The following is a 26,795-nucleotide window of genomic DNA, read 5'->3' as shown; positions in this document are numbered from 1 at the left end:
GTGCATAAGTTTCTTTTTATTGTTCATTTCAAGTTCTGTGGATAAATACCCAGTAGAGGGATAGCTGGGTCATATGGTATTCTTTTCTGCCAACTTTTGTTTAAGGAAAAGCTTTAACTTTGTTAATAATAGAGAAAAGTAGCAATGGGATGGGATTAATGCAACAGTTAATCTGAACAAGTGAAATTTTCTAAGTGATACAGTAGGAAAGAAGACTTCAGAGAAATCTCAAGGTGGCTTTTTTCCCTATTGCCAACCCTTATTTAAATTGACTTTTTTTTTTTTTTGAGGAAGATTAGCCCTGAGCTAACATCTGCAGCCAATCCTCCTCTTTTTGCTGAGGAAGACTGGCCCTGAGCTAACATCCATGCCCATCTTCTACTTTTTATGTGTGGGACGCCTGCCACAGCATGGCTTGACAAGTGGTGCCATGTCTTGCACCCTGGATCCAAACCAGCGAACCTCGGGCCACCAAAGTGGAATGTGAGAACTTAACTGCTATGTCACAGGCCTGACCCCTTAAATTGACTTTTTTTGTGTGAGGAAGACTGTCACTGAACTGACATCCATGCCAATCTTCCTCTATTTTATGTGGGATGCCACCACAGCGTGGCTTGATGAGCGGTACTAAGTCTGCACCTAGGATTTGAACCTCCAAAATGTGGGCCACTGGAGCAGAGCATGCCAACTTCATCATTACGCCACCAGGCCAGCCCCTGACAATGCTTTTAAAAATACTCTCTTCATTGATGAAAGTAGCATCCAGAATCAAAGATTATATCCTAATTCTGGGAGTTTGCCTCTAAAACTGTAATAAGATCTAAGGCCTAAATTTTATTTTATAGAAGTATTTAAGACGAACTTAGTAAAGTTTAAGTAAAATGTCTTTATTTTGTTTGCAAAAAGTTTAAAAACTTTAATGAGGGGTCTCTAAGAAGCAAGCAAAAATCAGAAAGTCCTTTGAATACATAGTAAAAAAGGGCATTTATGCTTAGTCCAGGGCTTTTTTCACTTTGTTATTTATACTATGCCAGACACTGCACAAATAGTTTTTGAGGATCATGTTTTCGATTTCACAGCCACTCAAGAGCCACTGTATCCTTACGAAGTAAGGCTACTCCACTTTTTAAGATATTCTTCCTTATGAAGAGCAGATGAGTTCCAAAAACCCATAACCTGGGTCTAACCATGAGAAAAAACATCAGACAAATTCCAGTAGAGGAGCATTCTACCAAATACTTGACCAGCACTCCTCAAACTCTCAAGGTCATTAAGATTGAAAGTGTGAGAACCTGTCACAGCCAAGGAGAACCTAAGGAGACAGGACAACTAAATGTAATATGATATCTGAGAGGATCCTGGAACAGAGAAAGAACATTAGATAAAGCTAAGAAAACCTGAATAAAGTATGGATTTTACTTAATAATGTATAATACTAGTTCATTAACTACGAAAAATGTACCATATTGATAAAAGACGTCAATAGTAGGAGAAAAATGGGTATGGGTTTATAGGAACTCTCTCTACTATCTTCTCAGTTTTCCCACAAATCTACAATTATTCCAAAAAAGCTTATTTAAAAAGTTTTATTCAATATTCATATACCCTTAAACAAAATAAAGCAAATAAAAAAGGCAGGTAAGTGGTTTCCTGGGGTAGTAGGCAAAGAGAGGAATCTTTTAGGGATGACAGAAATATTCCTTATTTTGTGGTGATGATTACACTGTCAAAACTCACTGAATTGTACACTTTAACTAGATTCAGTTCATTGTCTGTAAATTAATCCTCAATAAAACTAATAAAGAAAAATAATCTGTCCCTTAATAAAACATCACAAAGGTTTTAAGTGAAGTTTCAAGTGACCAGTATTTAAACTTCTAAAAGACTCAACCGCTAGGACAGTGGTCTCCTAGGTGTTCTGACTATACCACCACAGTGAGAAATACATTTTAAATTCCAACTCAGTACATAATTACATAACTGAAATAAAAGTTTTACGAAACAACTTGCTAAAGACAATGCACTCGGATATTTTCTCTTCCATTGTTTTATAGGCTAATTGCTAAAATAGTTACTGATAGAATAAGATTTCTGGGACTGGCTTTAAAATATCCCTATGGACATTACAGTCTACTTCCCAAACTCAAAGGAAAAGAGGTCATTATTTCATCAAGTATGATGTTACTTTGTAATTTGGGAGAGGGGAGGTTGCTGGTAAATATCCTTTATCAGATTTAGAATGTTCACTTCTATTCTTAATTAAAAGTTTATAGCTAACTACAAACAGGTTTTGAATTTTGCGAAACGCCTTTCTTGCATCTATTAAAATGATTATATGGTTTTCCTCCTTTCTGTTAATGCAGTGAATTAGAATGACTAACTTTCAAATGTCGAATCAATCTTGCATGTATAACTGATTTTTTAAAAAATCTGACAAAATTATAAAAAGGGAAAATTATAGGTCAATATCACTCATGACCAAAGATGCAAAAGAATCCACGAAATTTTTGAATTAATGAGTAAATTTAGTAAGGCCTTTGAATAAAAACTCAATATACAAAAATCAACTGTAATTCTATATACTAGCAACAACTGGAAACTGAAATTTAAAAAAAATACTGTTTATAACAGTATCAAAAGCAAAATACTGGGGCTGGCCTAGTGGCACAGCAGTTAGGTTCATGTGTTCTGCTTCAGTGGCCTGGAGTTCACTGGTTCGGATCCCAGGTGTGGACCTACGCATCACTTATGAAGCCACGCTGTGGCAGGTGTCCCACATATAAAGGAGAAGAAGATGGGCACGGATGTTAGCTCAGGGCTAATCTTCCTAAAAAAAAGACCCCCAAAAAACAAGATACCTAAGTACCTAACAAGAAATGTGCAAGAACTCCACAACGAAAATTGCAAAACACCACTGAGAGAAATTAAGGAAGATATTTAATACAGTCACATGCCACTTAACGATGGGGATATGTTTTGAGAAATGCATCATCAGGCAATTTTGTCACTGTGCAAACATCACAGCATGCACTTACACAAACCTAGATGGTATAGCCTATTACACACCTAGGCTACCTGGGTACTAATCTTATGAGACCACTGTTGTATGCGAGGTCCATCACTGACTGAAACATTGTTTATGTGGTGCATGACTATACGAAAATTTATGAACTGCTTCATAATTCTTATTTATTTATATTGGTCAGATAACACTAAAACAAACCAAACAGATATTTATATTTTCTAACTTTTTCCCACAAAAATAAGCCACTATAAAAGATTAATGTGCTATGAAAATAACAGTAACTCAAATCAGATGCTATGATTTTAGTAAAAGAGCTAAGTAAAAAAAACACACTACCTATATTCCATCATGATAACAAAGACAGCTGAAAAAGGTATCTAGGGACCAGAGCAGAAAAGCTCAGATGCAAGCAAAATTCAATGCAGTATCACATCCAAGATATCTCACCTAGGTGATGCAATTCTAAAGCAAAACAGAAACTCTATTAAACCATGCTAACGCTACTTTGATGTGGCTAACCTAATCAACATTAAAGATCAATAAATCTAGCAGCCTTTCTCTAAAGACCTAAATTGAATAAAGATTTTGTTTCTCCTAAAGTTAAAAAAAAAAAAAAAGAACTACAACTCCCCTTTACAATCATATTCAAAAATAGGAAGGATGAGTTTGGTTTTATAGAATATTTGTTGAAATAAGTAATTTCACATCTATGGCTCAAAAGCTGTTTTTAATAAAGGTGCTTTATTTCTCTACTATACTAATTATGTTAAAGGCATTAGACCTATAGTATGAGTTTCCAGGATGATGAAATGGAGACATCCAAAGCAAAAACAAAAAAATATTTACCTGCCTAAGAGATGAAGACAAGAAAGATACTCACATAAAGGTAAAGACACATGGCTACTCTTATCAAAGATAAATAAAAAGTAAACAAGTATTTTAATGCTTTAATGGCTACTATTTATTTTTCACTTCTTTCCAAAAGTACTAAGTGCTAGGGAACAAGGAGGTTGAGGGAAGAGAATGAGAAACAAATAAGAAAAAGGCCCTGACTGCAAAAGATTTTACAATCCACTGAAGAGACAACACACACACACATATAAGACAGTGAACAAGAGAAGAAAGCACTGTGCAAAGTGTCCAGCCTCCATACTACCAGAGGTATCTTTCCTCAATTTAAAACATTCCAAGGCGGGGCTGGCCCCGCGGCCGAGTGGTTAAGTTCGCGCGCTCTGCTGCAGGCGGCCCAGTGTTTCGTCGGTTCGAATCCTGGGCGCGGACATGGCACTGCTCGTCAGACCACGCTGAGGCAGCGTCCCACATGCCACAACTAGAAGGACCCACAACGAAATATACAACTATGTACCGGGGGGCTTTGGGGAGAAAAAGGAAAAAATAAAATCTTTAAAAAAATAAAATAAAAATAAAAAAAAAATAAAACATTCCAAGGCTCCATACATTCCATAAGGTGAAAGTCAAAAATTCTTAGCAGGCATTCAAGGATTCAAGCAGCCTAGCCCTCTAGCCTCATCCCCTACCCTTGCCAAACACAAACTTCATCTGACAATGATGGAAAGCTATTAGTTATCCTCCAGGCATAACATGTACCTTGGAGCCTCTGAGATTTTGCTCATGTAACCTAATTTTGTGGAACTTTTCTTTCCTGGTTACATTATGAACTTATAAATTCAATATCAGATATGATTCTGCCCAAAGGAAACAAAAGCTAAATTACCTTTCAAAATTACTTTCAGCCTAGGATTGTATTTTTCTGCAAGTATTTTAGATGGCAGCAGGGCTTTGATTTTATTCCTACGAGAAAGTCAACATCCATCTATGAACGTATTTAAGGATAAAAAGGCAAATTGAAAATAATCTGCACCCTCAAAGAACAGTCCAGAGGAAAATTCAATCTAAGTACTAGTGTAAGAATCACTTTACCAGCATTAACTTTATTCAGAAACTTTAAGTCTAAGTGTAGAAATTTAACATAAGGAAAAGCACAATCCACTTTTTCTTAGGGGGAAAAATAAGAAAAACTGGCGATATAAGAAACACTTACCTCAAATTATGTTGTTCGTGCATTTATTTACTAGTTTCTCTCTCCCAACTTACAAATAATAAGCTGCAGAAGAGCAATCTCATCTATCTTGTACATGGCTATACTCGTAGTGTCAGTCCCTGCCTGGCACTGAATGAATTAATGAATGAAAGGAAACTTCACCAAGTAGACAGCATTCACTACTAATCTAGTCCAGAATCTGGCGGACAACCACCTTGCATTCTTGGAAAAATGAAAGTAGATATAGCTCAGAGAACATACTTATAATAATGCTCAGGAAACTGAGGTTTTAAAACCAGAAGGCCAGGGGCCGGTCCAGTGGCGCAGCGGTTAAGTGCGCACATTCTGCTTCGGTGGCCTGGGGTTCGCCAGTTCGGATCCCGGGTGTGGACATGGCACCACTTGTCAAGCCATGCTGTGGCAGTTGTCCCACATATAAAAAGTAGAGGAAGATGGGCACAGATGTCAGCTCAGGGCTAATCTTCCTCAAAAAATAAAAAACCCAAAAACCAGAAGGCCTAATTTACAGAAAGAATTAACTTTCATAAAGATGGGAATATTCAAGTCAATATGACTAGCAAATTCTCTCACTCAAGCTGTACACTTATGATTTGTATGCTTTTCTATGTGTTATACTGCAGTAAAAAGTTCTCCTTATAAAAAATCTATATAAGCAACATTTAAAACAATAACATCTTATGAAGTTTTATACACACACACACGCACACTCACACAATTAAAATATACATAGTAAGTAAAGTCAAGAGAAGGGATAAGTAGAGTTAGACTTCTGAGGTCCCTGCATTGTCCAGATAGGTAAAGGAATCAATTAACTGTAGACTTTTATAATCCATGACTGCATGCCACAACTTCTAGAGTAATCACTAAATAAAAGGAAAAAAATGTATAACTTCTCAATTAGTAAAGAATATGGAATGATTTTTAAAAGATTATAAATTCAAATAATACAAGAAGAGCAAAAGAAATATCTAGGACAAAAAGAAAGCACATTAAGAAGATGGTAGATTTAAATCCAAATACTCTAGCAATTATATGAAATGTAAACGTACTAATGCTCCAATTTTAAAAATAATCAGACTGGATGAACACAAAACCTAACCAGATGACTACTAACACACATCTGAAACCTAAGAATATAACAACATTGAAAGTAAAAAGATAAAAAAATATAAATACTATGAAAACATTAGCCTAAAGAAAGATGGAATACTCATACTAACATCAAAATAAACTTTAGGGCAAAAAGTATTACTAGAAATAAAGTGGAGCCCTTGATGATGATAAAAGGTTCAACTCATCAAGAACACAAAACAACTCCAAATTTGCATACACCCAATTGTGAGTAAATCCATGTTTAATAGTTTCCTGACATTAGTATATTTGTTTGCATACATAATATCAACTGACATTTGATTACTTGTTACATATCAAGCCCTGTTATGGTAAGTACTTTGCAGTCTTAACTAATTTAATTCTTAGAACCAACTCTATGAGCTCCTTGGAGAAGTGGTTGATTTCAGAGCTGGGTCAGGGAAAAGAGAAAATGAGCCTTGAGCATCTTGTGGTGCCAGAAAGTAAGGAAGTGTTTAACAGAGGGTGGAGGCATGTTAAAAGGACACCCAATAGTAAAAGTTACAATAATCTTGAGCAACAGAATGATGATGATATTGGGTTTATTACCCACAGAATTAAGATATTCATGAATCCATAAGTAAATAAATAAGAAAGGACTGCTGTTCCTTATAGAAGAATTCCAATTAATAAATGTAGATGGGCGGTTGGCCCAGTAGTGCAGCGGTTAAGTGCGCACATTCCACTTTGATGGCCCAGGGTTCACGGGTTTGGATCCCAGGTGCGGACATGGCACCGCTTGGCAAGCCATGCTGTGGTAGGCGTCCCACATATAAAGTAGAGGAAGATGGCCATGGATGTTAGCTCAGGGCCAGCCTTCCTCAGCAAAACGAAGAGGACTGGCAGCAGATGTTAGCTCAGGGCTAATCTTCCTCAAAATGAATGAATGAATGAATGAATGAATAAATGAATGTAGATGGAATGAGGAAAATATAAAATCACCCAGGCAAGATCCATTTGATGAATGCTAAAATTAGTGGGCAAAAGTTTGAGAAGATACAGGATGTTTGTATAGTCTCAAACTATCTCCCTTAAGATACTTATTATTTACAAAGGGAAAAACAGTAACTTTATGGTAGAGAAACTCTGTAGAGATCACCATAACCAAGTGAATCAAGGTTAACATTACTAGGAATAAGACATTAATATGACATCATATTCTCCTTGTTATGATGCACCGAGAAAGGCACATCACTTCTATGGTTGTCTTGCCAAAAATGTACGATCTCAATCTAATGACAAAACATTAGACAAATCTAAATTGAGGAATGTTTTTACAAAACAACTGACCAGTATTCTTCAAGTGTCAAGGTCATGAAAACAAAGACAGAGGAAATGTCACAGAGAGGAGACTAAGGAGGCGTGAAACTAAATGCAATGTGGGATCCTCGGTTGGATCTTGGAACAGAAAAAGGGAATTGGTAGAGAAACTTTCTGTTCTGTAGTTAATAGCATTCTATCACTGTTCATTTCATAGTTTTGATAATAGTGCTATTATGTAAGATATTTTTAGGGGAAGCTGAGTGAAAGGTATACTGGAATTCTCTGTACTCTTTTTGTAGCTTTTCTGTAGGCTTAAAATTATTTCCAAATGAAAAGTTAAAACAGTCCTATGAGACAGGTACTCCTGTTATTCCCATGAGCAAATTGAGGCACAGAGTGATTAAGTAACTTGTCCCAATCGTATACACACTAAGTGGCCAAGCGAGGATTTCAACTCAGCAGTCTGGTTCTAGAGCTCCAGTACTAAGGCACTAAACTATACTACCTTTCCTTGATAAATTTCATATAGGTGGAATATGTGCAGAATGTACAGGATACTTAGGTGTTTACCAAACCGTAAAAGTGAAAAAACTGTAATCTCTGGAAAGTTGAGCTATATAAACTAAATCTGTTAGATAAGATTAAGTGTTTCTCAGGTATTCTGCAGTAGTGGACTTCTGTAGTTTCTATGATGAAATTCTTAACACATATTACTTGTAGTTAAGAAGAGAGCAAGGTGAGAAACAAATTAGTTTTCAGTAAAGTTCAATGGCTTTGATAAAATTTGCTGTGTTAATGACTGTGTTACTGACTCTGATACTGAGTTATCAGAATCATTTCAAAATGCTTTTTATGCACAAGGGAAAACATAAGTTTACTTAATCATGGAATTAAAATGTGATATTCAAATGAGAATTGTTCAGTCTCATCAAGAAGGCAAAAGTACAACCGAAAAAAGTCTTTAGATTTGTGATGATATCCTACAGGAAAGATAATAGCTTGTTACTTTGCAGTTTTAAGATCTGAACAAGAAGAGAAAGACTTAAGCTGAAAGGTAGTAAATGTAAGTCAGACAGGTAACAAGTAATCAAATGTCAGTTGATATTATTATGTATGCAAACAAATATACTAATGTCAGGAAACCACTAAACATGGATTTACTCACAAAATTAAGGTAGTCTGATTATTAAAAAAAATTTATTAGTTTGACAGGAAATATATATTATGCATTACAGTTGTCAGGAGGTGTATATGGAGTTTTATATTTCATTGCAAAGGAATATCAAGCACTGCATTAGTTTGCTAGGGCTGCTATAACAAATGTACCACAAACTGAATGGCTTAAACAACAGAAATTTATTGTCTCACAATTCTGGGGGCTACAAATCCAAAATCAAGGTGTTGTCAGTTAGTTCCTTCCGAGACCTGTAAGAAGAATCTGTTCCAAGTCTCTTCCCTAGCTTCTGATGTTTTGATGGCAATCCTTGGTGTGTAGAAGCATGACCCTCATCTCTGCCTTCATCTTCACACAGTATTCTCTCTGTGTACATCTGTGTCCAAATTTCCCCTTTTTATAAGGACACCAGTCCTACTGTATAGGGGCCATCCCACCCCAGAATGACCTCAACTTTAATTGTATCTGATTAATTGTATCTGAGGTACTAGATGTTAAACTTCAAGATATGAATTTGGGAAGGACACAACTCAACCCATAACAAAGTACAAAGGTAAAAATTCTGAAAAATAATAAATTATCACAGTATTTAGAATAATATCAATCAGACAGGTTGAAATAACTATTTCAACTGTTTTACATAAAAGACTGTAATTATTGCAGTATTGGAGAGGAAAGTAACTGCAACTAAAGAATTTTGAAAGTACAAACGGAATGCTTTATTTAAAACTAAATGTACTCAGTCTCTTTGTGAAGAGGAACTATTTTCAATTTCTGGAAGCTTTATGAGTATTAAATAGATAGGAATATATAAGAGGGTGCTGACAGTCAGTCCCTGGATGGAGCCTACAGAAGACTATCTTTGCAGGCCACACTCTAAGTGGGGGGAGGGTTGGGAAATTCTTCTCATTTTACCTATGAGGAAACGGAGGCACAGAGAGGGTAAAGTGAACTCTTCCAGAGCACATTAATTTATAAGGTGGCAGAGCAAAGACCATCGTTGTTTTCCTAATTCTCGCTCCAGGACTTTCCCCCATATCACATTAACTATGAAAGTTTCATTGGCCAAAGGAAAGAAATGTTCCATATTAAACAACTTGACAAACAAACATAAAAGGTTTACAAATGAGTAGTAACTTCAGTAGTCATCTAGTTTCTTCCAATTTACTTAATGTCAATATGATGACACTTCTGTCACCTTCTTAAAGAAGAAAGACCTATTTATCTAGCTTCCTAATAATCAGATAGATTCAATATTCTTTATGGTCACCTATATGAAGGACTTTATGCTAGACACCAAGGACAGAGATCTAAATGACCTGAGTGGATTTTGTGCGGCCTTAAATACTACAGATCAAAATATCTAGACCAGAGGCGGCTGAAAATCCATCTAAATCTATGAGTCATCATATTCTCTATTTCCCTATTATAATCAACTTAATTCACCTTGATTATGTCAATAATTTAAAGTGCATGTGCATAAATTTCTGAAGGAATATTCTTCAGTTTTAAGAGAAGGGTTAAGGCCAGATAAAGGGTCAATTAGCCACATGAGGATACTGAAATTAAAATGAAATAAAATTTAGAAATCAGTTTTCCAGTTGCACTAGCCATCGCCATATTAAACAGCACAAATGTAGAACAGTTCCATCATCACAGGAAGTTCAACTGGATAGCAATGATCTAGAGATCCTGAAATATTAAGTCAGTCTCAAAAACATGTAATGGAAAGTATCCCCCAAATAAAGGCCTCTGTGGTCAACTATACCCACATAAGAAGGTCCTGATCTTTTAGCAGTCATACCAAAATATCTGTAATGAGAGGATAAATGGGATTTGCTTCAACCCACTTTGGTGTGGGGAGCGGGATAGGGGGATGGATGTATGCTATAGATGAAACAAGTCACGAGTTGACAATTACTGAAGCTGAGTAACACTCTATGGGGGTTCATGATGATAGTCTCTGCATTTTTTTGTATGTTTAAAATTTTCCATAATAGAGGGGTTAAAATAATATTTTAAAAACCCAGAAACATATTTGGTTAAATCACAAATTCACTTTTCAAATATGTCATTTATACCTATTGCCTACTTCTGAATCCCTCTTGACTCTCCAAAACTCTACTGAAATTACTTTTTAAAAATTATCGATTAGCTCTTGATAAATTCAATGGCTTTTTCTGAGTCATCATTTTCCTCAACTTAAGCCACTGACTTTTCAGATTCATCCAAGATACCGGGTATATCAAACCTTTTTCCTCCTAGGTTAGGTTTTTGTTTTGTTTTATTCTTTTTTTCCTTTAAATTATCTTCTTTTATGTGTACGTATTTATTATCGTAAGCAATCTCAATGCCTTTCTGAAACTAAGTAGGGTAAAAAGCATAAATCATTTACTTATTCAAAAATATTTAGTGAGCTCCTGCTATATGCCAAGCACTGTGTAATGTGCTTAGAATACAGGAACGAACAAGAAATTCATGAACATTATCCTAGTGGAACTTACAGGTCAAATAGAAAACAGAAATTTTAAGATAGACAAATTACAACTCTATTAAAGGCAGCAGGAAGTACCTGGTGCTGAGAGTATAAAAAATAGGAACCTAAACTAATCTGAGGAAGTCAGCACAGGCTTCTTTGAAAAAGTGACTTGAAGTGGAAACCTAAAGGATAAGCTGGAGTTAACCAGGCAAAGGGGAAGAGGGAGTATGTAACAAGATGGAGATCAGTGAAGAGTTACAACTACTTGAAAAAAGGCCAATATGGCTAAAACAGAGAGATGGTGGGAGATATGTTCAAGATAAGAATGAACAGACAGAGAGGAGCCATATAATGCAGCGTGAGTCAGGTAGACCATTTGGAAAGATTTTAGACTTTATTCTAAGAGTGATTAAAGAACGAAAAAAACCCTACGAAGGTGCAGCTTTATTGAATTTAAAAAAAATTTTTACTGCGATAAACTATACATATAAAATTTGCCATTTTAACCATTTTTCAGTGTACAATTCAGTGGCACTAAGTACATTCACAATGTTTTTGTTTTTAAGGTAAGCAAGTTACCCTGATTGACACTTTTATAAAGTTCGCTCTGATATCAACGTGGAGGATGGATTGGAGGGGAGGTCCAAGAACTGAGGTTGGAAAGTACAGAGCAATGTAAAAGACTTAAATCTACCTTATTGCTCCCTGCTAGACTGTAAGCAAGAAGAGGATAGAGATTATATCTGATTCATTAATGACTATATCCCCTGGGATGTAGCTCTAACCCTGGCCCATGGTGGGCATCTGTTAAATAGATAAATGACCTATAAGATTCCATGATTCTTAGAATGGAAGCTTCAAAAAGCAAAGATGTGCCTTAACACAAAGACAGCAGGTAACACCTTAATGATGATTTTTTTAAAAACTTAAAAAAAGATCTGCCTAACAATAACAGGAAAAGATGAGTGTGAAGAATAAGATTAGAGATAGAAGAGTAGAAGTCAGACTATGAAAGACTTTAACTCGGGCAGAAGAGTTTGGACTTCATCTCAAAGAGAAGTCTACATGGGGTGTCTGGGTAAGGTTTTAAGCAATCTCACAATGGCAGGACAGGACAACAGTGATACTTATTATCAGTTAATTTAAAAAATCATACAGTATTTGTCCTTTTGTGACCACCTATTTCACTTAGCAAAAAGTCATCAAGATTCATCCCTGTTGCAGCATGTGTCAGAATTTCCTTCTTTTTAGGGCTGAATAATATTTCATTCTATGTCTATATTATATTTTGTTTATCCATTCATCTGCCAATGGACACTTGGGTTGCTTCTACCTTTTGGCTACTGTGAATAATGCTACTATAAACATGGGTATAAATGAATTGGTTTTAATTATATAAAATGTTCTTTTAAAAAAAGAAGAGGAAGGGCCAGCCCGATGGCTCAGCAGTTAAGTGCGCATTCTACTTTGGCAGCCTGGGGTTCACCCATTTGGATCCCGGGTGTGGACATGGCACTGCTTGGCAAGCCATGCTGTGGTAGGCGTCCCATATATAAAGTAGAGGAAGATGGGCATGGATGTTAGCTCAGGGCCAGTCTTCCTCGGCAAAAACAGGAGGATTGGCAGCAGATGTTAGTTCAGGGCTAATCTTTCTCAAAAAAAAAAAGAGGAAAAAAAGAACAAAAACTAAAAACCCTAAGCAACTCTGAATGTCTAAATTAAATGCTGGTTCTCAGAAAATCTAAATTATTCACGTTAGAAGCTAGAAAGCAAATGGAAAAGTGGTGATTGACCTAACAGAGTCTATAAAGATCTGTCAATGAGGAAAGCTGAGAAACAGTCTAATTTGTGCCAGAGAACCCCCAAATGGCTCAGGAATTGTTGGCACCAAGTACATCTAGAAATAAGGGTAAAGGTGGTGCTATAAAAGGAAGGAAGGGATGAAAGTCTGTTTAAAAGGTAGACTGGCACCCTTTCACATCCCCTCTTCTATTCCACACAGCCAGGTCCCTCTCTTATCTCATCAGAAGACTACATGATTATGCTATAAGAAAGGAAAACAAAAGGTTTCTAGATGAGACTACAAGGTACAAGTGAAGGCTAGAGTACAAACAATATTAAAAACAAGGAAATTAAATCCCTTTACTCTTACGTTATCTTCAAACCCTCTCTCCATTCAACTCCAAGAACCTTCTCTCCAACTCCAAGAAAGCTGGCAACCAAGCTTATCCTCTCCAGCAGGACACTGGATAATTCTTCTTTAGGAAATCTGACTGGCAGAAAGACTTAAAAGACCTAACATCAGAGACTTGTTCAAAAAGAACTCAGTCAGATCATCCCACAGAGAAGCCCCATAAACCCACATAAGAGCTTAAAATCAAATATTTAGTGCTCAACTCTTAAACAGAAGATGGTCAAGAATTACTAGTTTTTTGAGGATCACATCAAACAAGAAATAGAGAAACTAAAATAAACAAAGGTGAAAAGCAATTTACAAAAAACTGAACATTGAGAAGAAGAAAGGCATACATCTCATTGATACCCTCAAAATGACGAGAAGATACTGGAATCAAAAAGGTGCTACAGACAAGGAACATTAAGAAAACACAGAAGAGCTCTTTGAAATTAGAATGATAGCAGAAATAAAACTCAAAAGGATGGAAGAAAGTTGAGAAAATCTTTTGAGAATTAAAACAGAAACATAAAGAAATGAAAAAGAGGCAAGATAAAATTAGAGGATCAATCCACAAGGTCTAACAAGAATTCCAGAGAGAAGTGAAAATGGAGAAGAGGATATCACACTAGTTAAGTCAAGAAAATCTCCTGAAACTTAAGAACATCCAGTTTGAAAGGACTTATATATCTAGGACATAAAAGAAAACAGACACATCATTACGAAAGATCAAAAGACCAAGAGTCATAATGGCAACACCAGAATCTACAAGGCAGTACATTAATGACTTCAAACTTCTGAAGGAAGAATATATCCAACCCAGAATTCTAAACCCCACCAAACTTCGACTATAAGTATTGTACAAATACATTTTCAGACACACAAGGTCTCAAAAAACTTCCTCCCATGTTCTCCTTATTAGGAAGCTACCTACTAAGGGATACGTTCAATATAACGAGAGGGTAAACGAATAAAGAAGAAAAAATGTAATCGGGGAAACAAGGGATCCATCCAACACAAGAGAGAAGAAAATCCTCAAAATGATGGTAAAGACAGATTCCAGGATGAAAGCTGTACACCAATCATGGAGAGTAACTAGAATAAATTAGAATAGGTCAGAAAGTTCTGAAAGAGATGTCCCAAGGAGATCAAACTGAGGGAAAACCTGACACATTCTTATATACCAAGAGGTGATTTATATCATTGCTAAGAGGTATGGGAATAAGTCAATGATATGCATATATATTAAACAAAGGAAAAAAGCAAGTCAAATAATGACACAAAGGAAAAAACATAAATAGACAAGAGAGTACAAGTAATCTGTATATTACATGGCTCAGCTGTGAAGATCATTTACCTGATAACAATAATGTGAAGATTAAAATACTGATCTAACCAAAATGTATGATAGCTATATTTAAAGGATGGGGGAAACATCACTGCCAGGTTAGTACTGCCATATCAGAAATGAAAAGAATTTATAGAAAGGTTAAATAAACGGTCCAAGATCACATTGTAAACATTGGGGTCAGGATTAGAATCAAAACCTAATTGTCTCTAGAGCTGTCTTATCACTATATATTACCTCCCCAGGAAGAAAAGCTTAACTATATGGCATAGGAATAGATTTGAGAATTTCAGAATAGGGAAGTTTGATATTAAAAATTACAAAATGAGGGGCTGGCCCTGTGGCCGAGTGGTTAGGTTCGCGCGCTCCACTGCAGGCGGCCCAGTGTTTCGTTGGTTTGAATCCTGGGCACGGACATGGCACTGCTCATCAAACCACGCTGAGGCAGTGTCCCACATGCCACAACTAGAAGGACCCACAACGAAGAATATACAACTATGTACTGGGGGGCTTTGGGGAGAAAAAGGAAAAAAATAAAATCTTAAAAAAAAAAATTACAAAATGTGTTTTCCTGGAGATTTCTAACAGTAAGATAAACTTAAGAACGATCCAGGAGCTGCCCCTGTTGCCAAGTGGTTAGGTTTGAGCACTGTGCCTCGGTGGCCCAGGGTTTCGCTGGTTCAGATCCTGGCGCAGACATGGCACCGCTCATCAGGCCATGTTGAGGTGGCATCCCACATAGCACAATCAGAAAGACCTGCAACTAGAGTATACAACCATCTGCTGGGGAGCTTTGGGGAGAAGAAGAAGGGAAAAAAAAGAAGATAGGCAACAGATGTTAGCTCAGGTGCCAATCTTTAAAAAAAAAAAGAATGATCCAGTTTAACTATTAACAGCCAAGAGCCTAAGGAAACCCAAGAACCAAATCAAATGTAGAATCCTAGACGGGATCCCCAAACAGAAAAAAGACATTGGATAAAACTAAAGAAATCTAAATAAAATATGGACTTTAGTTAATATTACTGTATCAATATTGGTTCATGAATTGTGAAAAGTGTACACGTGAGATATTAATTATAGAGAAAAGTGGGTATAGGGTATATGGGAACTCCCTGTATTCACAATTTTTCTGTAAATCTAAAACTATTTTAAAACAAAAATTTTATTTAAAAACAAAAAAAAAATAGAATGGGAAAGCTCTAAAGATCTCTAGGATATACTGTTAAGTGAAAAAAGCAAGGAGTGGAATAAAGTCTGATACACCTTATGTAAGGGAGAATAAAAAATTATATTCATATTTGCTTATGTGTGCATAAAGAAATCCCTGAATATACACAAGAAAAGAATATATATATAATTACTAACAGAGGAGGAGTTGGGGTGGGGAACGGGGTCACAGAGACAGGGATTGTAGTAAGTTTTCTGAGAGTATACCTTTTTTTTCACCCTGAGGAAGATTTGCCCTGAGCTGTTGCCAATCTTCCTCTTTTTGTATGTGAGCCCCCACCACAGCATGGCGACTGATGAAAGGTATAGGTCCACTCCCAGGCCGCTGAAGCAGAGCACACTGAATTTAACCATTAGGCCACCAGGTCTGGTGCCAGAGTATACCTTTTAACATAATTTTGATTTGTGAAATGTGATTGTATTATGTATTAAAACTAAAGTTGGGCAGGGGGGAGTGATCCAGTTTAAAGCCCTAAGAGATGAATTAGACTTCTCAAAGTCTGCTCCAACTTCAGAATGCTCTAATTCAAGAATTTCAACTAAATGATGCTTAAACTATTAATCATATTTATAATGTACCTCCCCTGAAACTCCATGCTCCCATCACTTCTTTGTATCTTTTAACTCTACTTTTCAAAGCAGCTGCACTCATCACATTATATTGTATTAGGTATTACATATTTCTTCCCTGATGAAATGTAAATTTCTTAAGAGTAGGCACTAGCAATCCATTTGACAGAGTAGCAGTTTTCAGTAAACATTTGTTAATTTAAAATATTTACTGAGCACTTCCCATGTGACAGGCACTCTTCTAAATGCTTCATATTTATTAACTCATTTAATCTTCACAATAATTCTATATGATAGGTCCTATAATCTTTATTTATATATAAGGAAATTGAACCATAAGGTGGTCAAATAATTTGTTCAAGGTCAGTAGCCAGTGCTACCGTATGAAACCTAGACTCTGCTCTTAATCATTAGCTCTGTTTAGTTTTAAGGCTTCAAGGCAAAATACGGACAACATTCCCCGATTGTCCAAACTTGCAGTATGAAGCTGCAAGTACAAATGGCTTTATATCCTCTAACCCAGCAGTTCTCAAAGTGTGGCCATCAACCCTCAGGATCCCCAAGACCGTTCAGCTGGGCTGCGGGGGGCAGTGTCCACTACCCTCTTGGGGGTCAAAACCATTTTCATAATATTAAGATGTTGTTTTGCTTTTTCCACTCTCATTCTCCCATGAGTGTGCAGTGGAGTTTCCCAGAGCCTACACAATGTGTGATATTAGAACAGACTCGGGGCCGGCTCCGTGGCGCGGACATGGCACCACTTGTCAGGCCACGTTGAGGCGGCATCCCACATCCCACAACTAGAAGGACCTGCAACTAAGATATACAACTGTGTGGGGGGGGTTTGGGGAGATAAAGCAGAAAAAAAAAAAAAGAACAGACTGAATGCAGAAGCAGCTATGAGAATCCAGATGTCTTCTAAGTCGTCAGACATTAAAGAGATTTGCAAACATGTAAAACAATGTCACTCTCTCTGCCTAAATTTTTGTTTGGAAAATAGATATTTCTCATTAAAACTGATGATATTAACATGTACATGGGTTTAATACTATTATTTTAAATGAATTAAGTATTTAAAATTTTCTGTTAACTTTCAATTACAGTAAATACTGATGTAAACCACATCAACAGAGCTCTTTAGGAGCCTCAACAATTTGTAAGACCATAACAGGATCTTGAGAAGAAAAAGTTTAACATCACTGAGCTGGCCAATCTAAAACTGTTCAGTACTCCTGCTCTCTGACAGTAAGACATTCTTTCCCAACCTAGCATGTTATAATTCAAAAGAAGTGACGTGAAAAAGGTGATATAAAGTGAAAAAATAAGCCATAATAGGCCAATATTTGCACCTCCCTGAGATTACATTTCTAATCCATAACATTTGTTTGTAATATTTTTTACTGTAAACCATGAATGACATTCCTAAAAGTGCCTCTGCATTTCAGGACAATAGCCCAAGGTAGTTACAAAAGAGATTCCTCAAAGAAACACCAGATTCAAATTGTGTTTCAACATTCCTTTGTTAAACCATGAATACTACTGAAACGTAAAGAAACCATAAATTTATAGGAAAATTACCAAGACTGATGTCATTAACTCAGTCTGAAGCTTCCTGTACTGAACAACCCATCTTCATTATAGAGCACAGAACCTTAAATTTTTGATATGCTAAATAAAGCAGTCTACCTAACTTCAAATCAGTTCCAGGAACACGTCTTTAATATAATTTGACAGACTTTTAGGTGCTATACCAATAACAAATAATTTAATGATAGCTTTAACAAGACAAGACTAATTTTACTCAACTCAAAAAAAAAGTGCAAAATCCTGGTCAGTCTTATTATTTTTTTAGTGAAATGGTGAGGGCTATAAATTATTGGGTTCCCTGCCCCTACCCCCAGTATCTGGAATATCCCTGCACACAATGTAAGTATGGAATGTTGTTGCTAAACTACTAATTGCATAAGGAAAAAATACAGACTCTACCCTAGCAAAAATTAATATAGGCTAGTAGGTTACTATTAGAGTCAACCATCATTCATTCACCAAAACTTGAGTACATACTACGAGCCTGATACTATGCTGGGCAACGGGGATACAATGAACAAAAGAATAACAGTTTTTAATCTTCATGGCACTTGCATTCTGCTGTGGGAAATAGAAAAAACACACACAAAATAAGAATAATAAATGTGGTAAATACTATTAAGGAGACAAACAGGGCTTTGCCACAGATTAGTCTTTGAAAGCTGAATTGTGGAATTCTAAAACCAAAAAATAAATAATTCATGAAGAGTTACATCAAGATGACATGGAATTCTACAGACCTTTGCTAATGCCTAAGAAAACTACAGACACTGCCCTGAAAACAGAGATCAATTTTTCATTGTCAAAGCTACTGGATGGCATTACTTAGCAATATAGCAGCCTCAAACGATAATTAACCTTACAGTTCCACAGAGTTAAAAAGCATGTAAATACAATCCTAAAAAAACACTTAAGAGGAGCCTAAGGAGACTTGACAACTAAATGCAATGTGGTATCCTGAACTGAATGCAGAAACAGAAAAAGATAAAAACTAAGGAAATCTGAATAAACTATGGAGTTTTGTTAATACTGGTTCATTAATTGTAACAAATGTAACATACTAATGAAAGATGATAATTGGGGAAACCGGGTAGCGCTATATGGGAACTCCCTACACAATCTTCTCAGTTTTTCTGTAAATCTAAAACTGCTCTAAAAAATAAAGTCTATTAAAAAAAAAATCTAAGATGGCTTTAGAAATTATGGGGGGAGAAGGGGTTCTTAAAGACTTAAAGTGAGAAATGAGAAGCCATAAAACTCTGCAACGTGAATTAGACCATAAATGCTCAAGAAAAGCAAAGGAAACCTACAGATACTTAAGTTATGATCTCTATTCACACTAAAATTTTCCTAAGACACAGATTAATGGATTTTTTTCATGCAAACTAAATAGCTCTGCATCACAACATAAGGCAGGCAATAACATCCCTAGAGTGCACAATAAGCACTTCAGATCCTATTTATAAATAATGACCAATAGGGTATATTTCATTTATGGCACTGTCCTGAAATTGCCATAAAATATCTGGACCAGGATCAACTTCATAGGTCTTACCAACTCACTTAAAGAAACAAGCTTATACTTACTTCAGGAAAATTCATAAGCAAAGAAGAGACTATATTTTTCCTTGGTAAGGGGGGTGGGGGAAAGATTATATATGGAAGGAGAAAAATAATTTCTCAGATCCAACTGGAAGCAATTTTGCAACTAGTATTAACCAACTTTAATGCCACTCAAATTAATACAAATAGTTCAAGATACTAATAAAAGCTCTCAATTTATATCACTTATCTTCTTTCCAATCAAAATAAATAAGGAATGTTTTCTATAACCTAACCTAAGACACCTAGTAGATAACTCTATGTTTGATGACTTGAGAGGAACTAACCTCTCAGTGTCTAAATTTTAAAGATGGTCATGAAAAGTATGAGAAAAACAGAGGAGGATGCTAATCTCTAAATTGTCGAGTGTCCTCTGCACAATATAGCATAAAATCGGAATTACCACAAGAAGTAATTTTAGAGACAGTCATCACAAAATTAGGATCTTGCATCTAATACAAAGTACAGCGACAGCAGAAGCCTGACCAGATAAGTGAGATAACAATTTCACTCATTAGAGACTATGGAATATTAAGCATAAAAGAGTCATTTAGCCGAAATGGTATTACACATTTAAATCTAATTTAGATAACTGGATGACAAATTTATTCCTACTCTACTCCATTACTCCCTAATCCCCAAGGAAATCCTACAAAACAAAGATGTTCGTTATTCTCAAGCCTTCTCTCACATGAATCCTAAATATCTAACTGGAAAATACTCAAGAAGAAATGGAATAATTAACATTTCCCCAGTAATTCCTGTTTGCACCACCATGAGGAGAACCAGACACTGATTCATGTTGAAACAAGAAAAGGAGAGGTGAGATATGAAAAATTCTAAGTAAAATGATCATGACATAGCATCTGGCAGAGATCGGAAAAGCATCAACTCTGCCCAAAGAATTCTCAGGAATGAAAGTCAAGAGAAGAAAAGGAGATTTTCCAACGAGCACAGCCTAATCCAAGGGGCAAAAATCGCCACTGCCGCCGCCACCCTCTCACCCCCCACCCACTCCACCCTCAAGTCGCCTCCAATTCATATATATATTCTCCGTAACAAACTAATTCCCCACCCAAGTGAAAATCTCCCCAGAATTTTCTAGGACACCCCCCCCCCCAACCTGCCATAAGATCCGCACTTCTCAGGGCCAAGCCTCTGGGGAAAACACCACCCAGATCCCACCCTCCTTGCCCAACGTTGAAGAGGGCCCGTTCTCCAAACTGGGGCTTCCCGGGGTGGGCCTCCTAGAGCTGAGGAACCGGGCGAAGGGCGAAGGAGAAGGGTGGGGCTCAGGGAAGGGGGCTGGGATGGTGAGACGGCGGAGACGGGAGGAAGAAAGGGATGGACAGGAGGCTGGGGCTGGGCGGGGTGACGACTGGGGAGGGCAGAGCGACCGGAGAGAGCCGGGCCGCGGGGAAAGGAGGGGGCGAAGTCGGGGACGGAGGGCTCAAAATGCGACCGACGGGTCAAGGCGAAGCGGAGCCAGCGACTCCGAGGGGCGGGCGAACGCAGGGAAGAGCTGGGGGCGGCCCGCCCCGCGAACGCGAGGCCGGCGCGGAGCCTCGGCGGCCGGCAGGGCCGCACTGGGGGCGGTGCGGGGAAGCCGGCCGGCTGCCAGGAGTGGGGGAGCCGCGCACTCACCGCTCTGCTCCCCCAGGAACACCAGCTTGAATTTCCTCAGCGGATTCCCGAAGTCTCCGCCCGCGGACATGGTGGAGCCGGAGGAGGTGCCGCCGCCTCAGCCCAGAGACCTCCCGGACCGACGCGGCTCCGACCGGGTGACGAAAAAGGCGAGAGGAAGGGCTGGCGCCGAGCTCTCTCGGCCCCTGCAGGGCCCGGCGGCGGAGCAAGGAGCGAGGGCAGGACTCCTCTCCACAGACCGGCAGCCGTCGCCGTCGCCGCCGCCTCCTCGCGAATCGCCTAGCACCGAGCGAGGCCCGCGGATGGGAAGAGAAGGACGGTGGTGTCGGAAGCAGCCAGGGGTGTGCTTGGGGTCCCCAAGGCTAGCACCGTTCCCTTCTCAGCACCCGGCTGGGAGACTGGGCTGAGAAAGGCGGAGCGTGGCGGAGCCGGAGCCGCAGACGCGTCTGGGACCTCTCACGCGCAGCGCCTCAGCTCCCACAGCTGCCGCCGCCGCAGCCCAACCTGCTGAGTGCGCGAGCCTCTGGCGCGGCGCGGGGCGAGCCCGGGTGCGAGCCTGCCGCCCCGCCGGCCGCCGGCGTGCGAGCGTGCGTGCGTGCGTGCGCGTGCGCGCCCCAGCCAGCGCCTCTCCAGTTTAGCCTGCTCTCCCGTAATCGAGGGCAGGTCAGCTTTCCACTCGCGTCGGGAGAAGTACGGAAGAGGTGGGGCGGAGCCCGCGGGAAGTGAGGGGTGGAATAGGAGTGCTTACGTCACTGACGTGATAAGCCAATCGGAAGAGGCCAAGGGCGGGGAGGGATGGGAGTGAGGTGGCGGCGCGAGAGCGCGCTCGGCTCTAGCGTGGTGCAAAGTGTCGCACGGCGGCTGCCATGCAAAGTGTGGCGGCTGCCATGCAAAGTGAGGCGCGTCGCAGTGTGAGGGGAGGGGAAGGAAGGTCGGACGGAGGCGGGGCCGGGATGGAGACGGAATTGACCCCAGCAATGTGCGGGTGTGAACGGAGAACCCAAAAGTGTGTTACTAGGTTCCTCTTTCCTGAGCCCTCAACCCAGACTCACATTCCTCGGATCTGCCCTTCACCGGTTCACCTGCCCACCTTCTCCATCTTCCTTCTTATCATAATTACTCACACGATATCTTGCTCGGTACATTCTCCACTCTTGCTCCCAGGAGTTTCATAACTACCAGAGCAGGGCCTCCACATTTTTGCAGATGAGGAAACTGATGTTCAGAGGAAGGAAATGACTTACAAAATCCACAAAGCCATGAAGTGGAACCCAGGTTTTGTCTTTCTCCCCCACTGAACCTCTGCAACCTCCTATTGATGAACCCATCCACTTCCCTGCCCTGACTTGGCTCCATCTTCTGTGACCAGCCTTTGTTCCTCAGCTATTGGCAACTCTATGTGACGCCCACCTTCTACTGTGCTAGAAAAGGATTTAGACATCATGTAAACCAAACCCCTCATTTCACAGATGGTGAAACTGAGGCCCATGTAGGAAAACAGCTTTGCAAAAAAAGTCACACAACAAATTAGAAGTAGAGCCTGAACTTCAGCCCAAATGTGGGGAAAGGGATATTTTAAAGATCACCAGTGCCTCATAAAGTAGGGCTTCTGTATCTGCTGTGGGCGGACCTCCCTTACTTAGACATCTGAAGCATGTGCATTTTTCTGTAGAGAGAATCTGTAGCTTTCAACCCAGTTCATGAATCAAAAAATGAAGGTTAATGTCACAGCCAAAAAGAGCTGAAGGAGACATGACAACAAAGTGTAGTGTGGATATGTAGTGTGCATATGTTAACTAATATGACAACTGAACATAAGTTTTAAGCTGAATTGGATCCTGGAACAGGAAAAGGACATTAGGTGAAAACTAAGGAAATCTGAATAAACATAGGCTTTAGTTCATTTAGTTATCAATATTAGCCCATTAAGTATAATAAATGTATCATACTAAGGTAAGATATTAATAATAGAGGAAACGGGGGGAGGGTGAGGGATATGGGGAGTTTCTGTACTGTCTGCTCAATTTTTCCGTAAATCTAAAACTTTAAAAAAATTAAGTCTATTAATAAAAGATAACTAAATAAAAGGTTAAGAATCACCGAATTAGAGAATTTGGCATCCACACCTCACTATACTTCAGCCACACCTAACCATACTATGGGACAGCATCCAAAAAAAGTAATCCCTGCCTTTGAAGAGGATACTTTTAAACACTGGTATCAAAAATATTTCCCAAGTTAATAATAAAAAATAAGTCCTTACATTTATACATAGTGTCTTGCCATTCACGAAATACATTTATATACATTTTCTCATTATTTGGGGGTCATTATTTACTTAGCTGTAAAAATGGTGGGATCAAACCAGTGCCTTCTGAAACCCAGGAATGAATTGCTGAACTAGAATATATTGAGGGAAGAAATAGAGGATCTCAGAATATCATCTATTCTGGCCCATCAAGACAACAGCTATATCCTCAAACCTCCTTCTCCATCAAAATTTACTCTCTCCTGGTTCCTCTCAGCCAAACAGCAGATGGATTTTGGAACATGCATCTAAAATGAAACGGTAAAAACCTGAGTTCTGACACAAACATTTGATTTTTTTTTTTTTTTAATATTTGATTTTAAAAGTAGCTTGTCAAGTCTGGTAAGGCCCTCCCCACCAGTAACCCACAACCCTGGTACACACAAAGAGAAACCAAAACCAAGAGACTATTTAAAAAGAAAAGCTCTTGCAAACAAAAGTGAGTGGCTATTTTTTCTTTCTGATGGATACCAGGTTTTCATTATGCTTCCTGAAATAACCTTTAAAGTAACATCTGAGGATTGGAACTATAATTACTTTGTACTTCCTCCAGAACTTTATGAATCAATTCCTCCCTGCTGCTTTGGTCTCTGTAGTCACCTAGACAAGTGATGCTATTCTTATCATTTCGAAGAGAGGTGTGGGATAATCCACCTCTTACCTCAGATGTTTTAATGTTTTAAGCTAGCATTTTACATTGACACATATACAGCCTCATTCTCCTCTGAAGCTGCATTCATATCTATCAAGTACTCTGTGTAAATCATGTTTTACCGTCAGAGATCTTATGGTCTAAAAGTTGCATATTAAGTGCTATGTGGTTCCTCAAATGGAGAAATTACTTGGGAGAAGGAGGAATTAAAGAGGCCCTTTTCAAGGACACTTTCACCAACATCTTCACGTCCATGATTTCCTATGTACTATTATCTTTACCTTGAATACTTTCCCCTCACCTTCTCCCCAGTTCCTACTCATCTTTTAGGTATCATCTTTAAAAAGTCTTCAAGAAGACTTCTCTGTCTGCTCCCTTCCCCACCAACAATGTAATACCTGTCCTCCCATTGTACTCTATTCTTCCCCGTCACTAAAGTGTTATTAATTGTCAGTCTTCTACGCCTGACTGTAAGCTCCATGAGGTCAGAGTTCATGTCTTGTATCCCCAACAACTGCAGAGTGCTTGCTACATAGTAAGCATGCAATAGATATTTGCTGAATAAATGAAATAAGTGAGAGGGATTATTTTTAGCTTTCTTCAAAGGATGAATGGGATTTGGGCATGTGGAGATGGAAGGGCAAGAGCATTTGAGAGAAAGAGAACATTGCTTAAAATCATGTTATGTAAGTTGATACTACATTCCTTAGCATCACTTATGAAAAGGATGTCCAGAACAGATCTCATCACTAAAAATCGGGAACAATGGGAGAGGACAGCGTTGGCAGCTCCAAATCGAAAATACCTCGAGCAGTTTTCTTTGATCAGTTTAAAACAGATGTTAATTTGAAGCCTTTGAGTGTGTCTGGGAATCTACCACACAGAAATTATAATATAATTACAGCTTTTCTTTCTGCCCTGAGAGACAAAAAGCTTCTTGAGGAAGGACTGGGATTTCATCTTATTCCTCGTTGCAGACATTATTGGTTACCTATCCAACAATACACACACAAAACACACACACACTTCCACAATATATATTGGAAATGACAGATACTTTTCCAGCTTCCCTTCAGCTAAGCTATAAGCACCTAACTTGATCTGAGCCAGTGGGAGATGAAGGAAATGTGCCAGAGACTTCTGAGATTTTTGGCCATATTATAAATAGTTGTAAATTCCGTAAGGCAATGCCAACCTCTGAGGCCTTTAAGGATCATCCACTGCCTTTTCCCAGGTTACATTGTTCTGCATCTCCGTTAGCTATACAAAGAAAAATCTCTTCTTATTTGTATTGTTACTGCTAGGAGAAGATCTAAAGGAAAACTTTTTAAAAAGCTAGCTTTCAGTTTGTCAGGTTTGAACTAATTTTGGATGGATAACCTAAAACCATTGGTCAGCGCATGTTTCTTGGATGGTTGACTGCCTTTAATTGCATACATTGTCTCCGTGTCTAGGCATAGAGACTTAATCACTCTAGTTCTAAGGGTTTGTTTTGGAGCGAAACAACCCTGCCATAGGATGTGGTTATTTAAGAACGTGATATCTAGAGCTAAGACATCTTGAGAACATTAGTATATAATCCTGAAGAAAAAAGCCAACCCCTTGATGATGGCTAAGCAGAAAGCTGAAAGGAATCATTGAGCCACTGTACCAACCCTGGAACTGGCCCTCCTCTGGATTTCTTTTTAGCAAAATAATAAATGTGTTTATATTTAATAATGTCTTTATAATATGTCTTTGTCATTGTTCCTTGCAGTGGAAAGCATCTGACATTCTTATCTTTAGATCCCTTAAAACACCTCACACAGTTCCTTGAACATTAGGCACTCAATACTCTGTGTGCGTGTGTGTGTGTGTGTGTGTGTGTATTTATATATAATACAGTAGTAGTTATCAAACTGGAACTGCCCTTTTGTGTTTACTACTCCCTAAAAGGATTTATTACTCTTGGAGAGGCAGGAAATCAATAGAAGGAGAAAAACTGCCCAGGTAAAAGGACTGAAATCATAGTGCTCATATCTGAAACAAATAATAGCTCTGGCAGGAACTCAAATTCCATCAAATGTGAAGACCTTCTAACCCACTCTGCAGGTTATTATAATAATTGCTACTAAAAATAATAGTAGGTCAATATACAAAACATAAAAATGACAAATGCTCAATAATTCAAGGTGACCAATTAAATGAGCACAATTAACACAAGGTATGTTTAAGCAAGTCTCATTTTAAAAGGGCTGCAAGAAAAAAAAAGAGGGAGAAGGGCTTACGTCAAAACCTGTTTTCCAAATACATTGACCTACAATGATGTGCCATGGGAGAAGTATAAAGGTTATTTATTCAAGATGGAGGAGAAGGCAGTAGAACTTCAATGGAATAGTCCTTCCTGTGATTATAGCCAATTCATAAGCTAAGTCAGAGAATATCTTTGCTACAGTTTGATCTACAGAATCTATTTTTAATAATTCCATTTTGTTCTGTTCATATGAATCATGGTCCTTGTTATGAATAAGGTGATTTCTCAGAGGCTTA

The 26,795-nt window shown here is 38.4% G+C and overlaps 1 protein-coding gene across 2 annotated transcripts in view; it reads right to left on the bottom strand.

Annotated features, from left to right (window-relative positions):
- Positions 1–22,014, bottom strand: part of RAB6A (RAB6A, member RAS oncogene family) — an 81,679-nt gene extending 59,665 nt beyond the window's left edge. For both annotated transcript variants that reach the window (XM_014842069.3, XM_014842068.3), the window contains exon 1: positions 21,307–22,014. In XM_014842069.3, the coding sequence (XP_014697555.1) occupies positions 21,307–21,376 (70 nt within the window). In that variant the 5' untranslated portion in view covers positions 21,377–22,014. The remainder of the gene's footprint in view (positions 1–21,306) is intronic.
- Positions 22,015–26,795: the final 4,781 nt, after the last annotated feature.

The sequence above is a fragment of the Equus asinus genome, chromosome 20 (assembly GCF_041296235.1).
Source record: "Equus asinus isolate D_3611 breed Donkey chromosome 20, EquAss-T2T_v2, whole genome shotgun sequence".
Lineage (NCBI taxonomy): Eukaryota > Metazoa > Chordata > Mammalia > Perissodactyla > Equidae > Equus > Equus asinus.
This window is presented reverse-complemented; position numbering and strand designations above follow the sequence as displayed.